At 36.9% G+C, this 27,566-nt stretch overlaps 2 protein-coding genes across 5 annotated transcripts in view; one reads left to right on the top strand and one right to left on the bottom strand.

Moving 5' to 3' along the window:
- Nucleotides 1-223: 223 nt before the first annotated feature.
- Nucleotides 224-27,566, bottom strand: part of ccnb3 (cyclin B3) — a 37,765-nt gene continuing 10,422 nt past the window's right edge. For 3 of the 4 annotated variants that reach the window (XM_067401424.1, XM_067401425.1, XM_067401427.1), the window contains exons 3-13: nt 12,054-12,163; nt 11,880-11,963; nt 10,748-10,848; nt 10,525-10,630; nt 9,187-9,285; nt 9,012-9,104; nt 7,859-7,996; nt 5,554-5,709; nt 3,654-3,803; nt 2,881-3,011; nt 224-636 (exon numbers count right to left, since the gene is read on the bottom strand). In XM_067401424.1, the coding sequence (XP_067257525.1) occupies nt 564-636; nt 2,881-3,011; nt 3,654-3,803; nt 5,554-5,709; nt 7,859-7,996; nt 9,012-9,104; nt 9,187-9,285; nt 10,525-10,630; nt 10,748-10,848; nt 11,880-11,963; nt 12,054-12,163 (1,241 nt within the window). In that variant the 3' untranslated portion in view covers nt 224-563. Of the gene's footprint in view, nt 637-2,880; nt 3,012-3,653; nt 3,804-5,553; nt 5,710-7,858; nt 7,997-9,011; nt 9,105-9,186; nt 9,286-10,524; nt 10,631-10,747; nt 10,849-11,879; nt 11,964-12,053; nt 12,164-12,347; nt 12,482-27,566 lie in introns of those variants that run through there. The other variant, XM_067401426.1, reaches the window with a different exon arrangement.
- si:dkey-171c9.3 (uncharacterized) lies at nt 14,156-24,134 on the top strand. Its single transcript, XM_067400521.1, has 4 exons — nt 14,156-14,223; nt 19,135-19,212; nt 20,200-21,762; nt 23,539-24,134. The coding sequence occupies exons 2-4, from the start codon at nt 19,135-19,137 to the stop codon at nt 23,710-23,712; spliced, it is 1,815 nt and encodes a 604-aa protein (XP_067256622.1). The 5' UTR covers nt 14,156-14,223; the 3' UTR covers nt 23,713-24,134.

The raw sequence follows: 27,566 nt of genomic DNA, 5'->3' as shown, positions 1-27,566 counted from the left end.
TTTTCGACGTGGTGATGGAGGATCTGGAAGCACGCTGCCTCCTACTGGTAAAACTACGGTGCAGCATTGTATGTTACATACATTTTAAAAATGCATTAAAATGTCAACTGAAGTAAATACAAGAACCAGACATATATGCAAAAGTACTTTTTTAATCATCCATAGTGTTTAAAAGAACACTGTCAGTAAAGTGATCAAGAAAATGTACACAAAGAAAACTATACAACAGTACGAAAAAAGAAAAACATCTATGTACAAGGCATTAAAATGCCATTTTAGTAACATTCAATAACAAAAAAACTAATGACCTAATAAATTGAACTGATAGGATGGTTTGTACTTTGTCAGCTTTTGAAACATTGATGGGGTCACTAGTTTGGATTTTAGTTAACTGATTTTACATTTACAGGAAGAATAACATGGTTTGTGAAAAAAACTGAACATACAATGGAAAACATATATATACACGTGTCAATTTACACACAAAGACTTTATTTCAAAAGATTAAAATATAACATTAAATATAATTATTTACAATGTTTAAAACATTACATAAATTTTCATTAAGCTAACTTCAAAACCCCTTCCAACTTCTCCAGATTCACTGTGGGGATCAACGCAACTTCAAAGAAAACCCTGTAAAACAAATAAATAAGACAATCAAATGCCACAATCTAGAATATTGTAATATAAAGAAATTGCTTCATTAGTCAAATGCTTTCAAGAAATCAACATCTGTTGTTGGAAGGCATAACATTAAATAATACATGTCAAAATGCCAATCAGGTTTTGGAAGAGCATCAAAACATCATTTCAGTCATGCTCAGACTCAGCTAAGAAAACAAAGTAAAAATTTACTAAACGTGAATTTTGACTACAGGTTATATAAAGTATAATTTGCCCTAAATGCTTTTTTTTTTTTTTGCAAGACAAACCAACTTAAAAAGCAAATTATAAAAAATAAATACAAATTTGTGCTGTAAAACATTAGAAACAGCAAACAAACCAGAAATGTTTAGACCATAAACCCACACAGCAAGAATCGCACACTTTCTTTTATTAAAGTTATAAAGTTACTAAAGTTTATTTGAACTGCTGAAATAATCAATTTGCAAAAGATGAACGAAGGTCTTATGGGTTTGGAGTGACATGAGGGTGAGTACTTAATGACAGAAATTTTGTTTTTGGGTGAACTAACCCTTTAACTTCAGCTCTCTTCAGTTTTTGTTTATTTGTGTCTCTTTTCGCCTTTAGTTTTGCCTTCAGCAAGTGAAATGCATGCTTGATCGGGTTGAGATCAGGTGACTGACTTAGCCATTGCAGAATATTCCACTTCCTTCAAAAACTGCTGGGTTTGCTTTTGTAGTTTGTTTTGGATCATTGTCCCTATATACCGCAACGCGCTGTCCAATGAACTTTGCTGCATTTGGCTGAATCTGGGCTGACAGTATCTCTATACACTTCAGAATACATCTGGCTGCTTCTGTCTTCTGTCACATCATCAATAAACACCAGTGACCAAGTGCCAATGGAAGCCATGCATTCCCATGCCATTACACTGCCTCCACTGTGTTTTACAGATAACGTTGTATGCTTTGGATCATGAGCTGTTCCAAGCCTTCTCCATACCTTTTTCTTCTCATCATTCTTGTACAGGCTGATCTTGGTTTCATCCATCCAAAGAATGCTTTTCCAGAACTGGTCAGGCTTTTTAAGATGTTTTTTGGCAAAGTCTGATCTGGCCTTTCTATTCTTGAGGCTTATGAATGGTTTTGTACCTTGTGGTGAACCCTCTGTATTTGCTCTCGTTAAGTCTTCTCTTGACTGTAGACTTTGACAATGACATGCCTAACTCCTGAAGAGTAGGAGTAATGTAATATATATATATATATATATGGTCTGCTCATCATCATACAGTAGAATAGCTCCCTCTAGAGGCCAAATTTTTTTTGGACAATGGAGAAGGCGTGATTCTCATGATTTCATTCACCATGACCCTGTCCAAAGACTGTCCTCTCAGATTTAGTCATTCAGTGTCCACAGCTTGTTAGTTTGCCAGAGAAATTAACGCTTTTGCTTAATATAAGCACTGTATTAGCCTATATATTAATTATATTTTACTTAACCTGTTAGTGATGTCTTGATTATTTAATGTGTTTAAATAAATTTAGCCAGTGCCACTGTGTATAAATGATGAATTGGAGTAATTTAATTAGATTTAGAAGTTAATGCAAAAACTGCATTATGTGCAGCTTACATGTTTGCATACAATTTGTACAGAGTGTTGATTGTTGAATGTGTTGAGTGTTGAATTTAGGCTAATAGTTTGGGCACGGCTGTTAACCGTTATTATTATAGTAATGCTCAAGTAAGGGACTATATAGTTTACAGCATTAGCAGAGATAAGGATTTTTAAAAAATTAAGAAACTTTTAGTTATAATTTAATTTATTTGAAATAAACCACTGTTTAATAAAAAAAAAAAAAAAAAAAGTTTTCTCCCCCTGCTGTACCAAACCCGTACAGTCCGTCAGTTTTGTATTACACCCCTAAAAATTATATTTTATTATAAATAATGTATGCATGTATGTATGAGAAGTCTTGCCAGTTAAAAGTAGATGATTTTAGATGTTAAAAAAAAATGGAAATGTGCTGTGAAACTTCAGAATCAGCACACAAACAAACTGTTGAAACCATAAACACACCCTGCAAGAACCCTGTATTTCAACGTGCATTTAAATAACTGAGATAAACAATGTTTCTAACATTGCATTTTGGGGTAAATAAATAAGATAAAAGTAAATTTAAAAATCTGTATGTATGTACACAAAGTAGACACAAAGATTAAAAAACACAATTTAAAAATGCATTGCTGACTTACTTGTGCGCGTACTTGCTCCTGATAACTGCGAGTTTACTGTCCGGTGGGCTGCTGAGCATGTTGTGTAGTTTTCTGACCACGGGTGCCAGATCCTCCACACTGTATCCAGAGTGGAACTGCAAACACAGTGTCTGGAAACAGAAGTAGAACATCAGTCAAAACCTTCACACAAACCCTGAAGTGTAATTATGAAGTGAAGCCAGATATCTGTAAGCTTGGAGGAGTCTAAATCAGTGTTACATAAGGGATATATGACTTTAAGACGCCAGCCAAATATTTCATGCTGTGAAAAGAAAATGCCCTCAAGCTGTCAATAATGAAGATAAGATGGAAACGACATCCGGAGAAAATGTAAATGAACGTGTGCAGGTGTGTGGTGGTGTTTTATGCTAATTGAACTTCATCTCTGACTTCTCTATTGAGCCACTAAGGACATAAAGCAATTACTCAAACGTTGGTAAACACTGTCCAGCTTCACCCTCATTAACCAAAATGCCTTTGTCATGTGTGAGAATGTGTGGGTGTGTGAGAACAGAAATTAGCATCAATAATGAGCAGTCACTAGCCTATCACAGAGCTGTCGTCAGCTTTAGCTCATTTAGTGCCATCAGAAGAGCACAGAATATCCAAATCACAGCACACAATGATGCTGAACTCACTGTGAAAGTGCTTGTGTGTATCACCAAGGATCGGCAGCATTTTGCAAAAATAAATGGTATTCATGAGCTCTGTGTTTGTGCATACATTATAAAGGCATAAAGGTAAACACGTACCCATCCTCCCAGATCCTTAGTAACCAGAGCGATGAGCAGACAGGCAGAGGCGAGCAAAGATGCTCTTACAGGCACAAACTCCATCTCCAACAAACTCAGCTCACAAATAAAGCGTGCCAGAGTCAGTGTGTCCATACCTGCATTCACACACTGCCAGGAGGCGAGAGAGTGTTAATCATCACACACACAACAAGCCAGAATAAGTATCCATACAATAACAAACTGCAGAGTACAACACACACACACACACAGAATCAGTAACACTGCCAGGAGCTTCAGGCCCTGCAAAAAGATTACACACAGCTCATCCAAACCACTAAGATTCTGAAGGTTTGCAATCTTGGCAAATTCAGCCTAGAGTTCATTTGCAAATCCAATAAACACCACTTTAAAAAAATAAATAAAAAAAAAAGAACTAACTTCTGTGCGTTATTCTCCACATATAGCACGTTCTGAACCAAACCGTTTTGTCAGAAAAGAATGTACTGTCCACTGTCAAGGCATTGCGTGTTTTACAGCGGAAATCGACAAGCACCCTTGTTGTTTGTGTACAGAAACCGATAACTGAAATGTGGAGTTATCTTCTTTTGCCAAGAAACAAACTGTTGTTATATATATATATATATATATAAAAACATACTTTCAATGAACTTTAAGTTATCTGCAATCTGGAATTCTATTCCACTATGTCCAACTTCGTTCAGCTTCCTGTTAGTGAGGTCAAAAAACGCGTTCTGGTGACGGAAGTGATGTCTCGCCCATATACTTCAATGAGCGCGAGACATCACTTCCGTTGTCAGAGCGTGATCAGACCTCACTAGCCGGAAGCTGAACGGAGTTGGACATAGTGGTGTATTAGAGGAAAAAAATTATATAAATACTGTTCGGTTTCTCGCACAAGCCGATCGTTTCGTGTCTTAGGACATCAATGTGTCGTCACGAGCCGCAGGGTTTAATTTAGATTTGTCTATGGAAATTTTTTCGACTCTTATTGTTCAAGTTCCCAATCACTGCTATTATTTGACTGACAGACGGCAGCAGTTGCAGTTAAAAATCATAATTTGTGTTCGACTGAAGAAAAAAAGTCATCTACATCTTGGATGCACTGGGGGTAAGCAGATAAACATCAAATTTTCATTTTTGGGTGAACTATCCCTTTAAAGCTCCACAGAGGTTTAGAACAACATGAAGGTGAGAAAACGTAAGTAATCCATCCCTATTTTATTATACTAAAGTATCAGTAACCACATTCAAGCAAAAGGGGAGTTTGTCTACTGTATCCTTATTGCTTGAAGCTTATCCCTGCTCTCTGGATAAAAGCATTGACAATAATAAGTATAAGTGATCTATTTGTGTGCATTTGTGTAAATGCTTTTCTTCAGAAAACTAAGCCACCATTTAAAAATTATTTTTGTTGTGTTGTTCTCTTAATAGTCACATTGAATATATTATTTGTTAATGCGCACTAAAGAAGCTTATTTCTTTTCAAAAAAAAAAAAAGCAATTAGTAAAACCATCCATTCCTCTGACAAATAAAAACAAAAAAAAAAGACATTGTTAAATCATGGAGCTTTGACTAAAGCTCAATTAATTCAGCTGTTGAAAATGGGAATGAATCTGACAGCAACAAGCAGTAACAACCAGTGACAGCCGGTCATACACACACTTACACACACACGGGCAGATTCCTCAGGGAATACAGGTGGAAAAAAAACAGGTCACACTTGACAAACACAAAGACATCCAATGCATGCTTCCCTACGTGGTTTTTCTCTCTGACTTTGACAAACAAACACACACACACATACATACACTTGATTTTAATCCTAGTGTATGTCAGATGACTCCAAAGGAGTTCCACCTCTCTTTTCAGTGAGAAGATGTGTGTGTTGTCTCTAACCTTGGCATAACGACGGAGAAAGCGGTATGGAACTGGAATATTGATGTCAAAGTTCAGCGCCTGCAGGATGCTGATCTCCATGGCAATGAGCTGGGAGCGCTTGTAGGCATCGTCACAAATATATAGGAAATCATCCACGCAAGGAGGAGCCCGCTCCTGTGAAGACACACCAGAAAGATGATAGGTAACAACTGATAATTTTTTTGCAACATGCAGTATGTATATTGTGCATAGTATGCAAAAATACAGCACAAAGTGCAGGTACTGCAACCCAAACTTCAATGCACTAAACTTGACTTTTACTGTTCAGCTACGGCAGTTTCACACCACAAGTGTGAGCGGTGCGAGTGTCAAGCAGGAGCATTGCGTGAGCAGCAGTGAAGGGGGGGTTTCAGCGCAGAGTCTATTTTTGCTGTGCTGCTGATGCTCAATTAAAGTCAAAAATATTTTTATTATAAGTCAAAAATAAAGACAAAATAAATATGATTTCACATAAAAAAAAAGTGGAGTATGTCAGAAAAGAAAGTAGAAGAATCAAATATATTTATAGAAGATTTACCCATTTAAACCCATTTGTTTTTCATTTTTCAGTTTGGGTGAAAGTATGGTGTATTATAAAAAATTAAAGTAAACTAGCCATAAAATATAATATATTAAAGTTATTTAACAAAGGAATATAGGCACTACCCAAATCAGAACAGCTCTTTTTTCGCAGAGTTTGATGTCTTGTAAAGTGCACCAACTTATAAAAACAAATTATAGTTGTTTTTGTAATTAAATGCTCACTTTTTGGAGCCGCTGCTGTGACGCTGTGCAAACACTTCCAGTGTGAATACTCAAGCATGTCTGCAGCTACAGTGACAATGTAGTTATGCTTGCAGTGTGAAATGGCCGTTAGACTAGGGTAAGGAACTAAAAAAAAATATCTATCGTGATTTTTAAGATGCCTTTTTTTTAAAATCAAACGACAGGCCGTTGAATTCTTAGAAAATAATGCACACCCGAGGTGCTTATGCGGTCACGTCGCAGGTGTGCATTATTTTCTGTAAGGAATTGGAAGGAAGCAGAGTATTTTTAATTTTTAATTATTTAATTTTTATATATTGATATAAAAATCAATATAAAAGATTGGTCAACCAATCAGATTCGAGCATTCAACAGCCCCGTAGTTTAATCAAAAAGGTTGAATCGAATTACAGGGGTGTTTGCAGTGGTCCGTTTACATTAATCTCTTGTCACAAAAGCATTCTGAGGTGCAAATACATTGTCAGACTCACAAGCTGTCTTCTTTGTGAGCATTTGAGTATATGCGGTTAAAAAAAAAGCCTAGAGCACCATGTGTTAAAAACTAAGCTCAAAATTGATTTGCAATGCATTTGTAAAATATCAGAAACGATCCACAAAATGCAATGAATCAATAGATTTGTCCCATCCCTAATATTAATTACATTTGCTTTAAGTTAAAGCGGAACTCAGTAAGATTTGCGAAGCTCCCCCTACAGGTTCCTTCAGTGAATCACACTGTCGTAAATACACCAAGCGCAGCTCTGGACTACAACGACTACAACGCTCACCAGCGCAGTAGTTTTGCAAATACAGTACAAGAAATCTCGATGGAGGTGGGTAATTTTCGAAATTGTCTTATAAAGTCATAATATATACATTGTTTTTGAATTACCGTAAAGCATTTTGTCACTCTTGCGTGAACGTGAGGCGAGATTGTGTCGGGTCGGCGAAGCTCAACTTGCAAGTGCTGTTTTCTGGCGTAGACGTGCCAGAGGGGGTTAGTGCTCGCCTCAAACACAACACTACAAGTCAATTAACCGTTGTAAAGACTTAAACTATTTATGAAGGTAAAAAAGTTACTTAGTTCTGCTTTAAGTATTGGGACGGTTTATGCTCATATTAGGGGATGAAATTCTAAAAGTGCTGTTCTTATTAGTTGGTAAAACATTTTGTGTTGAACAGTCAATAATAAAATGTGACATTCTGTACTTCTGCCTCATATTAATAGTTTATAGGTGTCTTGACACCAAAGCTAACGGAGCAATTTTGTCTTTACTGTCCCAATTCTTACAAAGGGCGCTGTGAGATGTGGGCATTTTTAAATCTTTAAACAAGGAAAAACCTGCTATTATATACACACACATTTCTACACATAACTACATTTCTATGAGGTTGTGCAAGTGTGTGTATGTGTGAGATAATGGGAGAATGACTAAGTCATAGACTAATTAGAACTAAGCCCAGAAAAGTGCGAGTCTAAAGGAATGACTTTCAGCTATCATGAGAGAGCACACCTTACCTCAAATTTAGAAGCAATGAGCATGGCAGTTGAACCAATGAGCTGTAAAGACTCCCGTTTGACCTGGCTCACGGCCAGATAATGATCCGTCATTTTCACAGCCAGGTACAGAGTCTCATGATTCAGCTCAAAATTTTCCTGCAGAATAAAAAGCAAGAATAAAGTCACATCAGTGCTTAAAGGGATAGTTTACACAAAAATGAAAATTCTGTCATCATTTAAGGCCGATTACTTCTGTGTCGAGTATGCCGTAGCTATGGCGTAGGCTGTTTGTACCACACATAGCCTACGACGTAGCCTGACGTGCACCTCTTCAAAAATGTAACAACGCGTCAATTCTACGCGGACCACAACTGCTGTGATTGGTCTGCTAGAACCCCTCCCTCAGGTCACTCGGAGAACTTCCAACTTCCATAGGAATGAAAAAAAAATGCTCTGTTTTTCAATTCAATTCAATTCACATTTATTTGTATAGCACTTTTCGCAATACATATCGTTTCAAAGCAGCTTTACAGAGAATGCATGTCAACATTACAATTTAAGAATGCAGTTAGCAAATAATGTAATAATTTAGGCAATTAATTTACAAACACTGTTAGCAATTTACTTGAAGGTAGAAGCTCCTGAGCTTCCGGAAAAATGAATAACATATTAACAATTAGGAAAATTAGGATATATAGCTCTGTTTCAGGGGACACATGCAGTCATACTGCAACAAAAGTAGTTACCTATTTGCTGCTTCTATTTGTAAGCTTCTCTGACAACATACATGACAAGCTGCTTCTTCGGCTTTTGCCTTGATATGCAACATGACCGCAGCAGACACTGCCTACTAAGTGCATGCACATCATCGCGGACAGCGATGCAGGAGTATAAATGAAAACAGACGCATAGCCTACGGCGCAGGTCCGACACAGAATTATAAATCAGCCTTTACTGTCAGTAACCAAACAGATCTTGATCTAGTTACTGACATTCTTCCAAATATCTTCCTTTGTGTTCAGCAGAACAAAGAAATTCATACAGGTTTGGAACTACTTGAGGGTGAGTAAATTTTTTTTCATTTTTGAGTGAACTATCCCTTTAAGCCAACAACATTCTACCTTATCACATTTGAAATGATGCCCAGAAGCCATCAAACATCAACACTTACCTGGACCTCAACCAGCCAGTCCACCAGAATGGCTCTCATATTGGTGTTCAGAGTTGGTTGATCAGCCATGTAGTCATGCAAGACAAACTTTTCCTGCAAATAAAAGAAATAAAAAATTTTAGCTAGCTGTTTTCTGTTTCGGCAAGATCATCAATAAACTCAGTACTAAACCAACCTCTCTGCTCTTGAGGTAGTCAAAAATATCTTTGGCATACTCTGCTGCATGCGTGGAGTCACTGAGTTGCTCAGAATCAATGTCAAACTCTGGAGGAATCTGAAAGACAACAAATACAATGATTTGTGCATATTTAAGGAAAAAACCTTCTAAACTTTTGTTAACCCCTAAAATATTAGAGAATGTTAATAATATGTACCATAAATATGTAATATGAAGTCTTTAAAGTGTGATCCCTAATTAAATTAACATTAATTAGAATTCAAATGTTGCTTCTGCATTTATCTTTAATGCAAGGACCAATACGTCTGTGGGGTTTCTTTACACAGCTCTCCTATTTAAAACCCTCCGAAACACTTTGGGACAACTGGATATTTACTCATAGATATTCACATTCATGCCAATTCTGTCGTCACACCAATGCAGCAGACCAGTGCCCGGTTGCATAAAGCACCTTAAGTTTTTCCCTTAAGTATGACACTTAAGGCGTGATTTCCCCTTAACTAAGGGAATGACTTAATGGTGTTGCATATAATCTCTTGAACTGTTCACTTAGCCAAGGGAAACCGTTAACCTGGGTTGCTGTCGTGAAACACTTTTGCCGTTATAAAATTCTACTGTTGCCATGGACACGTTATTTGTTAATACATATCGTGGTAAGTTTTCACAGAAAACATCATAAGATGGATAAGGAAAACAAAAAAGAAAACCAAATATGAAAGAAAACGACCAGACGAGAAACTCAAATTGAAAGTTTACTCAAAATTGAGATTTCTGCCGTCATTCACCCATAAGACCTTCATTCATCTTTGGATAACAAATAAATATATTTTTAATATTCTCTCATCATTTATGTCCATTTATTGAAAGACATCCATATGATTACGGCTGTGTCAGAAGCTCAAGTTTGCGCTTCTGTTGACCATATAAGATATGTGCTACATATGTGATTTCATCAATGTTTATGTGAATAAACCGCTAAAGTACAATTTGTTTATCATATAAAGCGGTCGATCGTGTCTTGTTAGAAGACTTGGATTGAACCTGCTCACTCCGTGTAACAGTTAAGGTGAAGTTTTCCTAACCTTATGTTATACTTACTGAAATGACGGTTAAGGGGCTTTATGCAACACTTACGTTTCTTTAAGGGATTACTTAAGTGAAAAATACATACTTAGGGGAAATTCTTAGGGTTTATGACGTTTCACCTAAAGAAACCCTTAAGTAATACTTAACGGTTATTTTCTGCAACACCCTTAAGTTTAAGGGAAACATAAGGGCGATCTTAAGGGAAAATTACACTTAAGGTGCTTTATGCAACCGGGCACAGAGCCTTACCTCTGGAGGCAGGAGGTGTGGAGGAATTGAGGCTTTAGAAGAGGGCTCTTCTAGTGACTCCACATTCTGCAGTTCCTCCAACTTTTCCTCTGAACTAAACACAGATCTGAAGGAAAAAAAAAAAAAAAAATCTGCAAATTCTAGGACAATCATCTCATATCACTCTCAAAACACCTCAATGTATGGTAGGGTATAGATAAAGAGGTAGTAAAATATGACTTACTTTAAATTGACATCATTCTTTGAAAGAACTGAGATCTTCTTCTGCAGCTTCTTAACAGGATCTTTCTTTTTGATGGGGTTGCTTAGCTCAATCTTGTGTGCCTTTAATAAAAGTGCATTTTAAGAGTTAACAAATTTTCTCTTGGGACAAAATTCAGCCTAAATGTCAGCCAAAAACTAAACTTAAAGGATAATTTACTCACCCCCATGTCATCCAAGATGTTCATGTCTTTCTTTATTCAGTCGAAAAGAAATTAAGGTTTTCGATGAAAACATTCCAAGATTATTCTCCTTATAGTGGACTTCAATGGTCTCCAAAATTACAGTTTCAGTGCAGCTTCAAAGGACTTTAAACGACACCAGGCGAGGAATAAGGGTATTATGTAGTGAAACGATTGGTCATTTTTGAAAAAAAATAAAAATACAACTGTATATGCTTCCACCATTCTGCATTCTTCAAAGCGCTTACACTGTATGTCCTACACCTTCCCTATTCTACTTATGGAAAAAAGGTGCAAGGTGATCATTTGTGTTTATAAAGCATATACAGTTGTATTTTTTTTTCCAAAAATGACCAATCGTTTCGCTAGGTAAGACCCTTATTCCTCATCTGGTATCGTTTAAAGCCCTTTGAAGCATCAAAAAACCTTAATTTCTTTTCGACTGACGAAAGAAAGACATGAACATCTTGGATGACATGGGAGTGAGTAAATTATCAGGAAATTGTTATTTGAAAATGGACTAATCCTTTAAGGTTTAATTTGTTAAAATAAGCAAGAATCACAGCAAATCAATCAACTTGGTTCAATCTTGAGACACAACAATGGTGAATAGAGCAATCGTTAGCAATCAATTTGCATATGAGAGCACCTCACCTGGAAACCCGACCCACCAAAACAGTGCCCATCTGACCTATTTAAAACTTGAGATCTCCTGCTTTTGTGCACACTTACTGCTCTGGCATGAATAAGATTTCAGTGAGGTCATGACAATCAGGCATGCTGATTTGCATCATGAGTTTAAACTGCTGGTGTTAATGGGGTTACAAGTCAGATGCTCAACACTTACTGGTTTGATATCATCAGAATCAAACCAAGGGGACAAAAAACACTGCGAGACAACGGCACCCTTACATTGGTAATGTCCACAAAAGCAGTTCTTTTCTTAGGGGCCCCTTGGGGAGGGGATGATGAGCGCTTGGTCTGGGGGCCATCCTCCTTAAACACAACAACACAAGATGGATCAGATCAACAACAATCAAATCAGCAAAGATCTAATTCATTCAAAGATCTGATCTCATTGTATACCTGGTTCTCCAGTCCTTTGGGATGAAGTTTGGGGATTTTACTGGTGGTGGGCTTCTTTCCTCGGGAAAAAGGCATTTTATTCTGTTGTTCTGATCCTTCACAGTTAAATCCTGTTTCGGATGTGAAGTGAACAAAGAATGAATGAAGCTGTGCTCCACAAAGTTTCTAAACATTCAAACGAAGATCGGTGTAGGAATTGTTTTGATAGCAGGAAGCATCAAGTCGCTCGTTAAAGAACAACATGCAGGCAAATTTGTCGTTTAAGCTTTGCGAGAAATTACAAATCGAGCTTACCTTTTCAGGATACGCCGAACAACATCAATTAAAGCAGGAAAATATTTTTAAAACGAGAGAATATGTGCAACACATTCACGAAAAGTACAATGGAAAGCGATTCAGGCTGAAACAAACACCGAACTGCTGTCTGCATGCGTCCAAAACTACACGCACTGAAGCGATTGGCCGACTGCACCTCGCTCTAGGCCAATGAGCGTCGAGTTAGGATGCCGTTGTTAAGGGGCGGGACAATAGAATTTTCAAAAACACCCTAGCAACCAATAAGAAGACAGCTCGCGTTCTTAGTGTACGTTGGAGAGAATGTGCTTGGTAATGACAGAGGTTCTGCTTATTAGATAAAATATGTCAATAATGTTAAAGGATTAGTTCACTTTCAAATAAAAATTTCCTGTTAATTTATTCACCCCCATGTCATACAAGATGTTCATGTCTTTCTTTTTTCAGTCAAAAAGAAATTAAGGTTTTTGATGAAAACATTCCAAGATTATTCTCCATATAGTGGACTTCAATGGAGCCCAAACGGTTGAAGGTCAAAATTACAGTTTCAGTGCAGCTTCAAAGCGTTCTACAAGATCCCAGATGAGGAATAAGGGTCTTATTTAGAGAAACCATCGCTCATTTTCTAAAAAACAAAAAAACTTCTATACGTTTTAACTATAAATGCTCATCTTGAACTAGCTCTCTTCTTCTTCTCTATTAGAATTTCCGGCAGTGTAGACAGACACTGCTAAGTTTATTACTGTCCTCCACAGGTTAAAGGGTTAGTTGATGGCCGATTTCAAAACACTGCTTCGTGAAGCATCGGAGCACAATGAATCAGCATATCGAATCATGATTCAGATCGCGTGTCAAACTGCCAACGGCTGAAATCACGTGACTTTGGCGACTTTTTTTCGACACGCTGTTTCATTTGTGCTCTGATGCTTCACGAAGCAGTGTTTTGAAATAGGCCATTACTAAATAAGTTATTTTGTTTTTTTGGCGCGCCAAAAATATTCTTGTCGCTTTATAATATTAATATTGAACCACTGTACTCACATGAACAAATTTAAATATGTTTTTAGTACCTTTATGGATCTTGAGAGAGAAAATGTCATTGCTCCCTATGCAGACCTCACAAGCCATCGGATTTAAACTAAAATATCTTAATTTGTGTTCCTAATATTAATGAAGGTCTTACGGGTGTGGAACGACATGAGGGTGAGTAATAAATGACATAATTTTCATTTTTGGGTGAACTAACCCTTTAAAGTTTGAACTAATTGTTATATACTTGCACTAGCATATTGTATGACAATTTAGTTCAAACTTTAACCTGTGGAGGGCAGTAATAAGTGTCTACACTTATTATTAGCAGTGTCTACACTGCTGGAATTCAAATACAGAAGAAGAAGAGAGCTAGTTCAAGATGAGTATTTATGGTTAAAACTTTAAAAACGTTATAATTTTTTTTAGAAAATGAGCGATGGTTTCTCTAGATAAGACCCTTATTTCTCGTCTGGGATCGCTGTAAACTGTAATTTTGACCTTCAACCGTTTGGAGACCATTGAAGTTCACTATGGAGAAAAATACTGGAATGTTTTCAAAAACCTTAATTTCTTTTGGACTAAAGAAAGACATGAACATCTTGGATGACATGGGGGTGAGTAAATTATCAGGAAATTTTCATTTGAAAGTGAACTAATCCTTTAATAGCTTTGGCTTATTTTGTATATTACTGATATTATTGTCTTTTACAATGAAGCCACACCCCCAGCCACCCACACATACATGTCTTTCACACAGGAAATCAGCATAGTCTGCCTGTGGCCCCATCACTAACATACTCAAGTCTATCAAGCCGAACTTGTTTGACTGATTTTCTTCAACAAGGTAAAGAAAACAGATATTTTTCCCAATGTATGAAGAGGTGATTTGATGTATTTAGTTAGTTATCACTAATTATTGAAACAATTTGGGCTGAAATTATATTTCCCTTTTTGTTTTTACTATTTTACTTTACTTTTAAAAGTTGGTCTGCCTGCTTTGGTTTCACAGTTTCCTTCAGCAGCAGGAAATTATTGCATGTAAGACAAATTCAATTGTATCTTAGAAGCTTGGAGATGAAATCATAATATAACCCTTTTAAAGTCATGTTACATGACATTTGATACATTAGGTTGCATCTGATTACTTGTAAGATGTCTTTCATTCTACAGTATAAGCAGCAATCTCTGCCTCTAAAGTGCAATCTCTCTCCAGCTTTGTTCTACAACCAAGTGTTTTTAATGTATTTCACATATGCATTTACTTATTAATTTCTTTAAGCAATACCATGAAATTGAATTTAACATGATGCATCCCACCCTGGGGCATTTGACATTAAATAGCATTGGATTTCTTTAGACCAGTACTATCACACACACATTTTATCACTCCTTAGAAAATCTCCATCATCTGTGGTTCATCAGAGAATCCTCTTTTGAGTGTTTCACATCTCTATTAAAAACATCAAAGTATGACGATACGTAAACAATAGATAAAAAAACCAAAGACTTTTCAAGGCGACATCCTCCACAGAACTGCCCTGGAGACCTTTTATTTCCAATTCTCTTTAAATGTACTCATAACTTGAACCGACTGCATCTAACAGGTTATTCATGCGTTGTATTGCCAAATTAAAAAAATATATGGGTGCTGAAATAAAGTTTTAGGCTGAGTTTATGTTTATCAAAGCTTGAACTGATGTCCACTCACAAGCTTCTTTTCTCTTAATATACTGTGTTAGGTAAAGAATGCCCCATTATCTAGAATAATGTCTTACCCCAGTATCATTGTCTTAATCATTAAATCAAAATCTGCAAGAAAATGAAAATGGAAACCTTTTTTTTTTTCTTCAGAACCTATCAACACCCACTATCTTTTCCTGTCAGTCACATGACTTCCTGTTACAGTAACTCTTCTGGTGATCACTTGTGGTTTCCATTTCTTTTTCTGCTCATTTGAGACCTATTTTCTTTAGTTGTTTATATATCTCTTAGGGGTGGGAATCTTTAGGCATCTCACTATCCGATCCGATTCTAGGAGTCACGTTCCAATTCCAAAACGATTCTTGATCTACTTTTTTTCTTATTAATTAATTAATTAGTTTCTTAATCTTAAATTTTATTTAATTACATATGCAATATAAGTACTCTTTAAATAATTAAAATTAAATTAATAAAATTGTAGTAATGTTAAAGTCGTCAAAAAAAATTAGATTAGGTTCGATTTTCTGCATTTTTCGCATCCGTGGCATGCATTTTGAGAGGTGTTTTGACAATTCAGACAATCCAAAATCCCCAATGCAATCTGACAAGTTGATCCACGTCGTCTAAAGCACAAAGCAGTAGCACTGTATGACAAAGTGCGGAACGAGAATATAAAGACAGATTTGTGCCAGTATCGCTAGCAAAGCATCAAACTGAGCCACTGAAGTAAACTTTGAAATGCTCAGCCCGGGATAATTACGCATCTCCTTGATGAGGTGGAACTCTCCTTCCTCTCTACACAATCTCGGGATTGGATGGACCCAATATTTCCTCTTTCTTTTTGTCTTTTTAAGAAGAGAGAAGACATCTAAATCATCCTTATTGCTTGAAGACTTCATTTTGGATTGTTTTGTGATTTTTTCGCAAGGGATTCATTAAAGGTGCCATCGAACGTTTTTTTACAAGATGTAATATAAGTCTAAGGTGTCCCCTGAATGTGTCTGTGAAGTTTCAGCTCAAAATACCCCATAGATTTTTTTTAATTAATTTTTTTAACTGCCTATTTTGGGGCATCATTAACTATGCGCTGATTCAGGCTGCGGCCCCTTTAATTCCTCACGCTCCCTGTCCCCGGAGCTCGCGCTTGCCTTAAACAGGACAAACAAACTTCACACAGCTAATATAACCCTCAAAATGGATCAGACTGCAAGTGTTTAAAAATGAAAATAGCGACGGCTCTTGTCTCTGTGAATACAGTAATAAACGATGGTAACTTTAACCACATTTAACAGTACATTAGCAACATGCTAACGAAACATTTAGAAAGACAATTTACATCACTAAAAATATCATGATCTCATGGATCATGTCAGTTATTATTGCTCCATCTGCCATTTTTCGCTATTGTCCTTGCTTGCTTACCTAGTCTGATGATTCAGCTGTGCACAGATCCAGACGTTAATACTGGCTGCCCTTGTGTAATGCCTTGATCATGGGCTGGCATATGCAAATATTGGGGGCGTACATATTAATGATCCCGACTGTTACGAAACAGTCAGTGTTATGTTGAGATTCACCTGTTCTTCGGAGTTCTTTTAAACAAATGAGATTTATATAAGAAGGAGGAAACAATGGAGTTTGAGACTCACTGTATGTCTTTTCCATGTACTGAGCTCTTGTTATTCAACTATGCCAAGGTAAATTCAATTTTCCATTCGATGGTACCTTTAATACGCATCGGGCTCAGTGTGCAAGGACTCTTTGTGTGCTGAATTTTTAGGATCAAGAATACGAAAAAACACATACGAAAATTTCGGACTCAGTGTGCAAAGGCCTTTAATCCGTGCAAGTTAATACACAGAAAAAATTGTTTGTCGTGGTAATCTTTAATCAAAAATCTGAAAAGTTACTTCCGGTCTGGAATGGCATTCCTTCTCTGATGACGTCAGTTTGACGGCTTGGGTTGGGTTGAAAACCCTTAAAGGTACAATTTGTGATATTTTTTTCCGCTAGAGGTCGCTAGAAGCCTATTCAAAACAAAGGCGTAGTTTGATGACGTAAAGTTTTAGAGTGGAAACTTGGGACATGTGGTCTCCATATCAACGGACGGTGCAAAAGAATAGGGATTGGAGTCTGGAAGAACTCATGTTCGTGGATGCGATTATTAACGTTACCGTAGTATGAAGTAGCGCAGGACCGAGTGTTGCGGGAGCTGAACGAGGAGCTGGAGCGATTGATCAACACACGCCTCACGAGCAGCGGGACTTTTATTATGACACAGTCGCCGGCGCCGCTTCCGCTTTTCCGGTCATGAGTTTACGGGAGCTGTCCTTGTCGACAGAACCAGCGGCAGATGGTAAACAGTAATTATTTTCCATAAATAAGTAACACAATCCACCATAAAACGTGCAAGAAGTAAATAAGGAAATGCTTGAAGCAAGCTAGTGGTTTGCTGGACGCTAGACACTACTTCCGCATTTGTCCACGGCACTGTTGTCATGTGGTTTCTACGTCAGTAAAGGCGGTAACAAAGGTAACTGCGTCATTGACAGGCGACTGCACTGCCCCGTGTCACTGTTTAGAATGGGAATTTTCTCATGATTTACAAGTAGTTGAAAACATTAGAGATATTGTTAGTAATCAGCTGAACAAAATATATAACACTAGCCTAGTGGTTTTTGGATATTTTACTGCAAAAATTTTACAAACTGTACCTTTAAACCACTTCCCTCCAACCATTACTCCGCTATGAGCGAGATATGGAGAGGAGGAGCGCTAAGGTGAAACCCTGCCCTCTATAGAGTGCCTCAGGGATGACGCATTTTTCCAGGCAAAACGAGCATTTAAGGACTTCCGGGTTCCAACGCCGTAAAGTCTATGGGTTTTTTGAATGGGTTTTTGCTAAATCGCCTGAAATAAGGTCTGTGGTTAACAAAGCCTCTAAATACTTTCACGTTTTGATCTATGACATAAAACACACCATTTATAACCTACTTGTGATTTTTTAAACTTTTACTGTGTCTTAAAATCGGCGGTTGCTAACAAGTTGCTAAAGAGGACTACTTCCTTTGGTGGGGACCTTAGACGTCATCATTAAAAACTGGACATTTGGACAGCATTTCTCATGAGGAAAAAGTGGATAAGTATTCATAACAGCACAGATCATAATCAGTGATCATGTTTATAAATGAAGTTGTTTTCTAAATAAAGTTTGAGGAAGCTTGGTGGTGACGACGTTGATCCACGACTATAGTGTGCTGTAGTCCGTTTATAGCCTACTGTTAGCCTTTTATATCTGATGACTTTATTTAGGCTTCAAAATGTATAAATGTTGTGTTAACTTGTAAAGATTATCTTGATAGACAAAACGTGTAAGTGTCATAACCCTTTGTTAAACACAGAGCTTATTTTCTGCGATTTTCCAAAAGTCTATGGGAAAAATGCAGAGGCTTTCAATCGAGGACACCCGTTCGCCGCTAACTTCCGGGTTGGCCTACAAAAACACGTCATCCCTGGGGTACTCTATTCACAACACTGGAGAACAGTCATTTGCAACTTCCGGTTCATGGGGACTTTAAGGTTTTTAATATAAACAGTTTCAAAACACAAAAGCAAATAGCCAAAAGAGGAACAATGAAACATTACAAGCAATAACCAAAGAGTGCTTTCAGTATTTAAGAGTAGCATTTAAGAGCTGTGTGTGAGTTTTCTCTTTCTCATCATTACTGTTGTTTTCCCACAGCATTCCAAACAACGTAAATGATGCCTTCATATAGCATTTGTAAGGAAAACAAAAATGTTTCTCACAGCGCATATCCTGTGCAATGAACCCAGCGAATGTAATTCGCTTCAGCCTTTGCGAACTGAAATAATATTTTATGGAAGGTTTGAGTGTGAGGAAATGGAAACAAGCAGAATCGCTTATCGCTTTATTATAATTATATGCAAGCGTAATTGATATAAACCCATACAGATCAATTAAAAAAATCTGATAACCAATATGGTGACATATTGTACGTCTCTAAATTATATCTATTTTATATCTCTTTTTCAGATGATTAATGAGGAGTGGCTAAGCAGCTCATTTAAACTGTGTGATCTAGTCACTGCCTCAGAATGTGGTCACTCTGATGTAAGTACAGTATATTATTTAGTATCATATAAGTATATTAAAGGGATAGTTCACTCAAAAATGAAAATTTGATGTTTATCTGCTTACCCCCAGTGCATCCAAGATGTAGGTGACTTTTTTTCTTCAGTCGAACGCAAATTATGATTTTTAACTCCAACCGCTGCCGTCTGTCAGTCAAATAATAGCAGTGGATGGGAACTTCAACTATAACAGTAAATAAAACTTGCTTAGACAAATCAAAATTAAAACCTGCGGCTCGTGACGACACATTAATGTCCTAAGACACGAAACGATCGGTTTGTGTGAGAAACCGAACAGTATTTATATAATTTTTTACCTCTAATACACCACTATGTCCAACTTCGTTCAGCTTCCTGTAATTGAGGTCAAAAAACGCGTTCTGGTGACGGAAGTGATGTCTCGCCCATATACTTCAATGAGTGCGAGACATCACTTCCGCTGTCAAAGCGCGATCAGACCTTACTAGCCGGAAGCTGAACGAAGTTGGACATAGTGGTGTATTAGAGGTAAAAAATGATATAAATACTGTTCGGTTTCTCATACAAACCGATCGTTTTGTGTCTTAGGACATCAATGTGTCGTCACGAGCCGCAGGGTTTAATTTGGATTTGTCTATGGAAGTTTTTTCGACTCTTATTGTTCAAGTTCCCAATCACTGCTATTATTTGACTGACAGACGGCAGCGGTTGCAGTTAAAAATCATAATTTGCGTTCGACTGAAGAAAAAAAGTCATCTACATCTTGGATGCCCTGGGGGTAAGCAGATAAACATCAAATTTTCATTTTTGGGTGAACTATCCCTTTAAAAGCCTGTAATAAATACATTGCAGTTCCTCCTCTTCTAAATTTCTTTCTACCAATCATCATGCAGAAAAAAGTAGTTGTTAAAAAGTATGTTCACTGTATAAAGTGCAACTTTACCTGATGAAAGTCAAGTCTTCATTTTTTCTGTTATGACCTTTTCAGGACTCTACGCAGATAGTAATAGACAGTGATTCATACCCACAACCTGCATATAACCCGTTGTCAATCCAACACACGTTGGAAACATACAGCCGTTTACTGGATGCAACATTAGAACAGAACACAGAGCCCATTCAATACTTTGCGCATATGACAGCCAAAGCTATTATAGATTCAGCTGTGAGGATCAGAGACCCTGTCAAAGTGAGACAGGATGACGTTGAGATGCTAGCTGAAGAGTTAACTTTAAAAGTCTGTTGCAAAGCACTAGAAGAGATGGAGAGGCAACATCACTCTGATGATCCATCATCCAAAAATATAAATGATAAAGAGGGGAAAATGCATTATGAAAATGCATGGGTCCTGTGCTCCTCAGAGTGTGATAAAAATGCATTTGAAATGGAAACAGACAAGATGGAGGAATATAATGACTCACTGACCACAATATATGCCACTTCCTTGAAGAGCATGGCCAGTCTGGGGTCTCTCGACTACCCTGATGCTCCTCCAAGCACCCCTTTACTTCCAGAGATGATGAGGAGTCGAGCCAGTTTCACAAGGAAGCTAAAGGGAGGACTTGCTAAAGAGTTTCTACCTTCACCCCCTCCTCCGACCCCCAAAGACCACATGCAACCCTTATTGGAGAACCAAATGACAGACGCATCCGTTGACTTCATGGTGAGGCTGATGCGCTCGCTTTCACTGGAGTGTTGTCAAAACGGAGGTCTAGAAGAAGACGAGGGCAGAGAAGCTGATGATGGTGGACTCCAAAATGACATTCCCCGGCTGACTGACTATGCTGCTCAAATATCTGCAGATATCCTTCATTCTCTCACCACAAATGAGATCAAAGTAAGGGATGAGGGTTGTGTGAAATGCATGTTGTCAATTTCTGATCAACTAGCGAGCGAAATTGTCACAACGTCTCTAGCAGAGGTGATGGCGAGAGGAGAAAGGAAGGTTTTGAAGGAAGAAACAGCAAAGCATAAGGTAGACATGGCTCCAGAAAAAAGATCTAGCATGCCATTCTCTGCAACGGACGGGGTGAAAGTTTTAGCTAGTGAGCTAATCTTTAACAGTGTGGTTCATGCTTTTGCTAAGCTAAGACAGGGTGTGTTTAAACATGGAACCCAGCCACATCTTTCGAGCCAAGCAGCAGAACCACAGCCATGGGAAGAAGAACGATATTCAAACACACTGTGTAAAGACTCAATAAACTCCCTCAAAGCCACAACCTTCAGATGCTGTAACGATAAATCAGAACTGAACCCTATTACAGTTGACGCCATAAACGTGACATCATTAGTACAAACATTTGCCAACAACTTCGCAGAAGACGTGCTTCGGCATGCTGTGTGTGATGCTTCCAGCTTACTCTTTAACTGTAAGCAATTTGAGGGAGCAGAATTTGGCTCCCAGAAAGACAAACCATTGGTGATCAAGATACGTGCTGTGGAAAGTCGTCATGTACAGGAACTGCAATGTGCTCTACTCTGGGCCGTGGCCTCTCAGAACGCGAATTCAGCACTTCAGTTTGATCTACCTGACACAAGCCTTCAGCAACAGGTACAGAATATTACCATTTTCACAGACTGAATTTGCTTAGTGGAGGACACCATGGATGGTTGTTGTAATACTTTTTGCTTTAATGTTTAAAGGCCTTGGACGATAACTATAAAGTGTTAGGTTCCATTACAATTACATGAGGAAGTATTCTCACACCACAACTATGTAACAGACTTCCCTATTCTCATAGAATTAGAAACATTATTAAAACTATTATCATTATTTTTATCATATTTGATGTGAGCGGGCTTTAAAGGGTTAGTTCACCCAAAAATTAAAATAATGTCATTTATTACTCACCCTCATGTCGTTCCACACCCGTAAGGCCTTCGTTCATCTTCGGAACAAAAATTAAGAGATTTTTGATGAAATCCGATGGCTCAGTGAGGCCTGCATTCACAGCAATGACATTTCCTCTCTCAAGATCCATAAAGGTACTAAAAACATATTTAAAACAGTTCATGTGAGTTCAGTGGTTTTATCTTAATATTCTAAAGAGACGAGAATATTTTTGTGCGCCAAAAAAAAACCTAAATAACGCCTTTTCAACATGGGTCGATTTCAAAACACTGCTTCGGAACTATCCGAGTCACTGATTCGATTCGTAAAGCTCCGAAGCAGTGTTTTGAAATCGGCCCATCACTATATTGTTGAAAAGTCGTTATTTTGGGGTTTTTTGGCGCACAAAAATATTCTCATCGCTTTATAATATTAAGGTAGAACTAATGAACTTGCATGAACTGTTTTAAATATGTTTTTAGTACCTTTATGGATCTTGAGCGAGGAAATGTCATTGCTGTGAATGCAGGCCTCACTGAGCCATCGGATTTCATCAAAAACATCTTAATTTGTGTTCCAAAGAAGGCCTTACGGGTGTAGAACGACATGATGGTGAGTAATTATTGACATTATTTTCATTTTTGGGTGAACAAACCCTTTAGCTCAGTATTTTCGAGGTAAGTTGTAAGGTGCGGTTGCCTAAAACATGGACATCAGTTTAAAATTTGCACATGCATTTATACTGGAAACCAAATTTTACTTGTTCAATATTATTATTATACCAACTCCCAATGAATAATTTTGAATTATTTCAATTCAAAGGAAACATTTTATCCTGAACCAAATTTGTAAATAAATACATAAAAAAATGGGTTGACAATTAAAAATTGTAAGTATGAGGAAACCTTAATCGTAAATCAAATTTAAACCTATAATTGATATTTTTTCCTGAAAAGGTTTTGTCTTAAAAATCCTTTTTTGTTGTTGTTGTTGTTATTGTTATTTATGAGTGGTTAAACTGACAGTTTTACATCTCATTTTACAATTCCAGTCGTCATCTAAGACAACAGCTTTAAGTTTACAGACATCAGTTTAAACCTTAAACATGCATTTGTATTGGAAATATTATTTTATAAAAAAATAAACATTTTATCCTATAACAAAATGAGTGAATAAATGTAATAAAAACATGGCTAACAATATGCAATTTGCATTGTGGTTCCAGTAGAAGTAAATTGGAAATGTTATCACAATTCAAATTAAACCCTAGAAGTGAAATTTGCATTATACAACAATCCTGGTTGCCATCTCATACAATAGCTTTGAGTTTTTACAGATTAAATCTTTACAAAAGTTTAAGGAAGCACTTTAATTATTTGATGGTGTTCATTGTACTATATCATACTGCTTTGAAAGAGCTAATCAGAATGCATAAGGTGCTCACACTAAAGTCTTTTTCATTATAAAGTAATTGTATTGCTTTTTTTTCCCCCTTAGCTTTGCAGACTCTCTCGGAGAGCCCGTCTGAATGGCTGGACAGTGGGTGATTTAGTGGCTTCTCTTGATGAGTTTTGTGACATGCAGCAAACGACCAGCAGAGGGCGCTATGAGAACTCCAATTCTCTCTTGGAGCATCTACAGCACCTGATTGACAATGCACGTTTAAACTGATCTTGGACCAGCTTCACCCTTGCAGAACTGGTCATTGATCCGTGTAACACCCCCGATATGAAGACAGAAAACAGCAGATATGATCCACACAATCTTTCACATCCCAAACATTAATATAAGAAGACAGTCATAATGTATATGCAGAAGTAATAATCAATTTCATTCTCACCCATTGAAAATGATAGATATAACAGCTGCAAGTACACTGTCTGTTTAAACCAATATGAGACCTGCTCTCCCAATCCAAACGCTCAAGCCACAGCCATTATTAGGTAAGCGGAAATCTGACTACAAATCAGCCTTAGAAGTTACTACCATCCAAAACACACGGACACATTCTTGACCAAAGATTCTGTGTATTATTTTTCAACAATATGTCAGTACCAATAATAAAGTGTGTTTGAATGATGATAAACAGTGAATGCTGTATTGTTGAGTTGTTTTATGATGGAGCTGATTGCTCTAAAGGGGTGCGCAAGGTTTTGCGGGGTGTGTAAAAAGCAGGGCTATTTTACTGCATCTCATTAATACTCCCAAAGCAGGGATACCTAACATGGCAGGAATGCGCTTTAGCGAAAACCCACATCCCACTCACTCCCACTCTTGGCGACCACAGCTTGAAAATCCGGGACACACAAACTCACACATACTCATTCTTTGACCCTCTGCCTTGCTGTATCGCTTTCTCTCTCCCGCACACACACACATACATACATATTCTCATACACAAGGGGGGCTGACTTCACAGCTGCAGTGTCAGTGAAGATGGCTTTCAGTCCAGCCACTTTATACGCATCTGGAGAAGTGTTTGTTCCAATGTCTGAGGAACCATTGCTGCCAAAAATGAGAGACGGCGAAAAAAACGCGCATAAGGAAAAAAGATAGCAGGAAAGCGGAGTGGGGAAGATATAGCAGGGAAGAAGTGATTGCAACAGAGCTGACACATATAGAGTCAAATGGATCATGGGGGCTCTGGAAAATCTCCCAACATCCCCCACCCACCCTTCTCCCCGAGCTATGACGCATCGATTTATTCTCTACAATAAGAGCCAGATGCATGGAAAGGAATTCCTTACATTAAACAGGCCTCATATACTTAATGTACTCATATATTTTCTATTCGTATCCCTCAAGCTTAGCGAAGCACTGAAGCGCCGCGACTTAAGTCAACAGGGACGGTGAGCAATCCTTTGTATTCATGTGATCAAACGGGCCATAAAGGAGCCAGAGGAGAAAAGAAACTGTATAAAAGACGAAATAAATTCAATTAAAATGAGTACAATAAATCCAACATGTTTGCTCTGGAGAATAGGGACATGTGTTCAGGTTTATGGCGTTTTCAAAGAATTTTCACATCGGGCTCTTTGTGGCCACTATCTATCCTGGAGATAAGGTCAATGTGTGTAAAACATGACATTTTCTCTGTGATGAGGTCTGTAATGTGATCCAATGTGTGGCACACTATATTAAAGGGATAGTTCACTCAAAAACAAAAAGTCTGCCATCATGTACTCACCCTTTCCAAACCTGCTTGACTGACTGAATTTCTGCAAAACACACAAAAAATATATTTTGAAAACTGACTCAAAAGTGTCCATGCAATGAAAGTCAAGGGGGTCGAAAACAACACGAGATCCAATGACTTTCATTGCATGGACAAAAAACACTTCTGAGTTTTCAAAGTATCATCTTTTGTGTTCCACTGATGAAATAAAGTACAGGCTTGGAAAAACATGAGGGCGAGTAAATTATTTCATTTGTTTGTGTGTGTGCGTGTACTATCCCTTTAAGATAAGACAATACAGGCAAAACCTTTTTTTTTTTTTTTCAAGCAATGGTCAATTTTGACATTTTGAGGTATTTTGCTTCCATAACACACTAGTGGAAAGAAAACATCCAAAAATACACATTTAAACCTCTGGGATTTGTTGTTCGCCGTCAAAAGTGACCGAACACCTGAATTTAGTTTATTTATTTATTTTTTACCTTTTTTTTTTCTTCAGTAAAATCAATGTAATATATTTTTGTTCAATAATATTTTTTCTAGGGCTGTCAAATGATTAATCACTATTAATCACATACAAAATAAAAGTTTATAAAGTTTATATATTAAATAAAATATTAAATAAAAGTTTATATATTATTTAGTTTAAAATACCTTTTTTGTACATAAATAACATATTTCTCTTAAATATATACATTAATTTGTGTGTATTTATATATACATATTAATTACACACATTACTCACACATATATTATACAAACTCAAACTTTTATTTTGTATGCAATTAATCGCAATTAATCGTTTGACAGCCCTAATTTTTTCTTTCATATTTTAAGAGAATATCATGGTACTAATTAATATTTATGCAATAATTATTATCAGTTTTTCCCACTGAAAATATATATTTTTTAAAATTCAGATTTTTTTTATAAGCGTTATTTTAGATTAAAACAGAGACAATGCCTTTAAAATCCTATTTTTGAAAGCAGATTAGTGCCATCTGGTGGGAGTAAAAAAAAACAAGAAGAGAAAAACATCTGTAATGCCTTGGTTTAGCTACTAGATTCCTATATCGCTCTATATAAAAAGGCTTATAAATTCTCTAGTTGTTTTTTAGACACACTTATTTTAGACATAAATATTTATTTTTGTCTTATTTTTATTTTTATTAAGTTGTGGATTTGGATATATATTTAGACAATCTCAAAAACAACTTTTTGTAAAGGTTTAGATTTTTTTTATTTTTTTTATTGAAATGCTGGTTTAAAAGTATCAGTTTTTGCATTAATTTTACTGCAGTCAAACCTGAACACAGAGAAAGACATTTTGTTACACATAACATCAAAATTCAGCAACACGAATGCTTTATCAGAGGTTAATCAACCTGATTTCAACCTCTCATTTGAGTCTTCTGGCTTAACTGTGTTTTTAGTGTCACCCCTTCACTGCACTTTTTTCTGCATCGTGGATGATTTGTAGATTTTACACACAAAAAAATTATCTGTATTTTCATATTTTTGCATATATCCCGTTCATTTCCTATGGCGGTCATTTTTTAATAAAAATAAAACGTGTGACTATTTTTTAGGACCATTTAGGTTTTTCAAATCACTTGCTATCTATCACTATTTATTTGCATATGTAAATTTCAATTACAACACATATCTTTAAAGACTGAGACAGAAATCTCCATACATCCTCTGCCTGATTTGTTTAACATGTTATTCCTAAAAATATGGTAAATAACTATTTTTCTGAATTTATTTTCTAAATATTGAGTTTTTTTCTGACTTATGAAGTGATGAAATAAGATATCAAAAATCCCCTCTGTAAAGCCTTTATTTTAAAACCAAAATTAAACACAAATTTTGAAACTGGCATATCAATAAACACCATTGCCACAGACAATCACTATGAGACCATGAGTTGTTGTCTCACATGCTCCCTTTTTGGTGCACAACGGAGGTGCAAGCATCAGTCTGGTCGGTTTCTCCAGCTGACCACGGGCCTCGACCAACCGAGACATCTGTCTTCCATCTTCACTAGACCCTAGTATGGATAAACATATGCAATGGCTCACACACAATGCTCGTCTCCTGCTGTTTATGGTTGAAACAGACAGAAAGGCTGCAGTTATATTTACAGCATGAGGAGAGGAATGAAATTTCGAGTCCTTTTCATGTAAATCGTTTATCTCAAGACAACTGGATTTTCAAGACAGCTGAAGAGCACAAGTGATAAATGTAATTTATTAGACATACTCAAAGTCTATCATCTTTCAGTTGTTTTAGTCAGATGTATACAGATCATTCTAGGTCATCTTTCTGCCTTAATATATATTTTACCTTT

This window comes from Chanodichthys erythropterus, chromosome 11, assembly GCF_024489055.1.
Source record: "Chanodichthys erythropterus isolate Z2021 chromosome 11, ASM2448905v1, whole genome shotgun sequence".
Classification (NCBI taxonomy): Eukaryota; Metazoa; Chordata; class Actinopteri; order Cypriniformes; family Xenocyprididae; genus Chanodichthys; species Chanodichthys erythropterus.
This window is presented reverse-complemented; position numbering and strand designations above follow the sequence as displayed.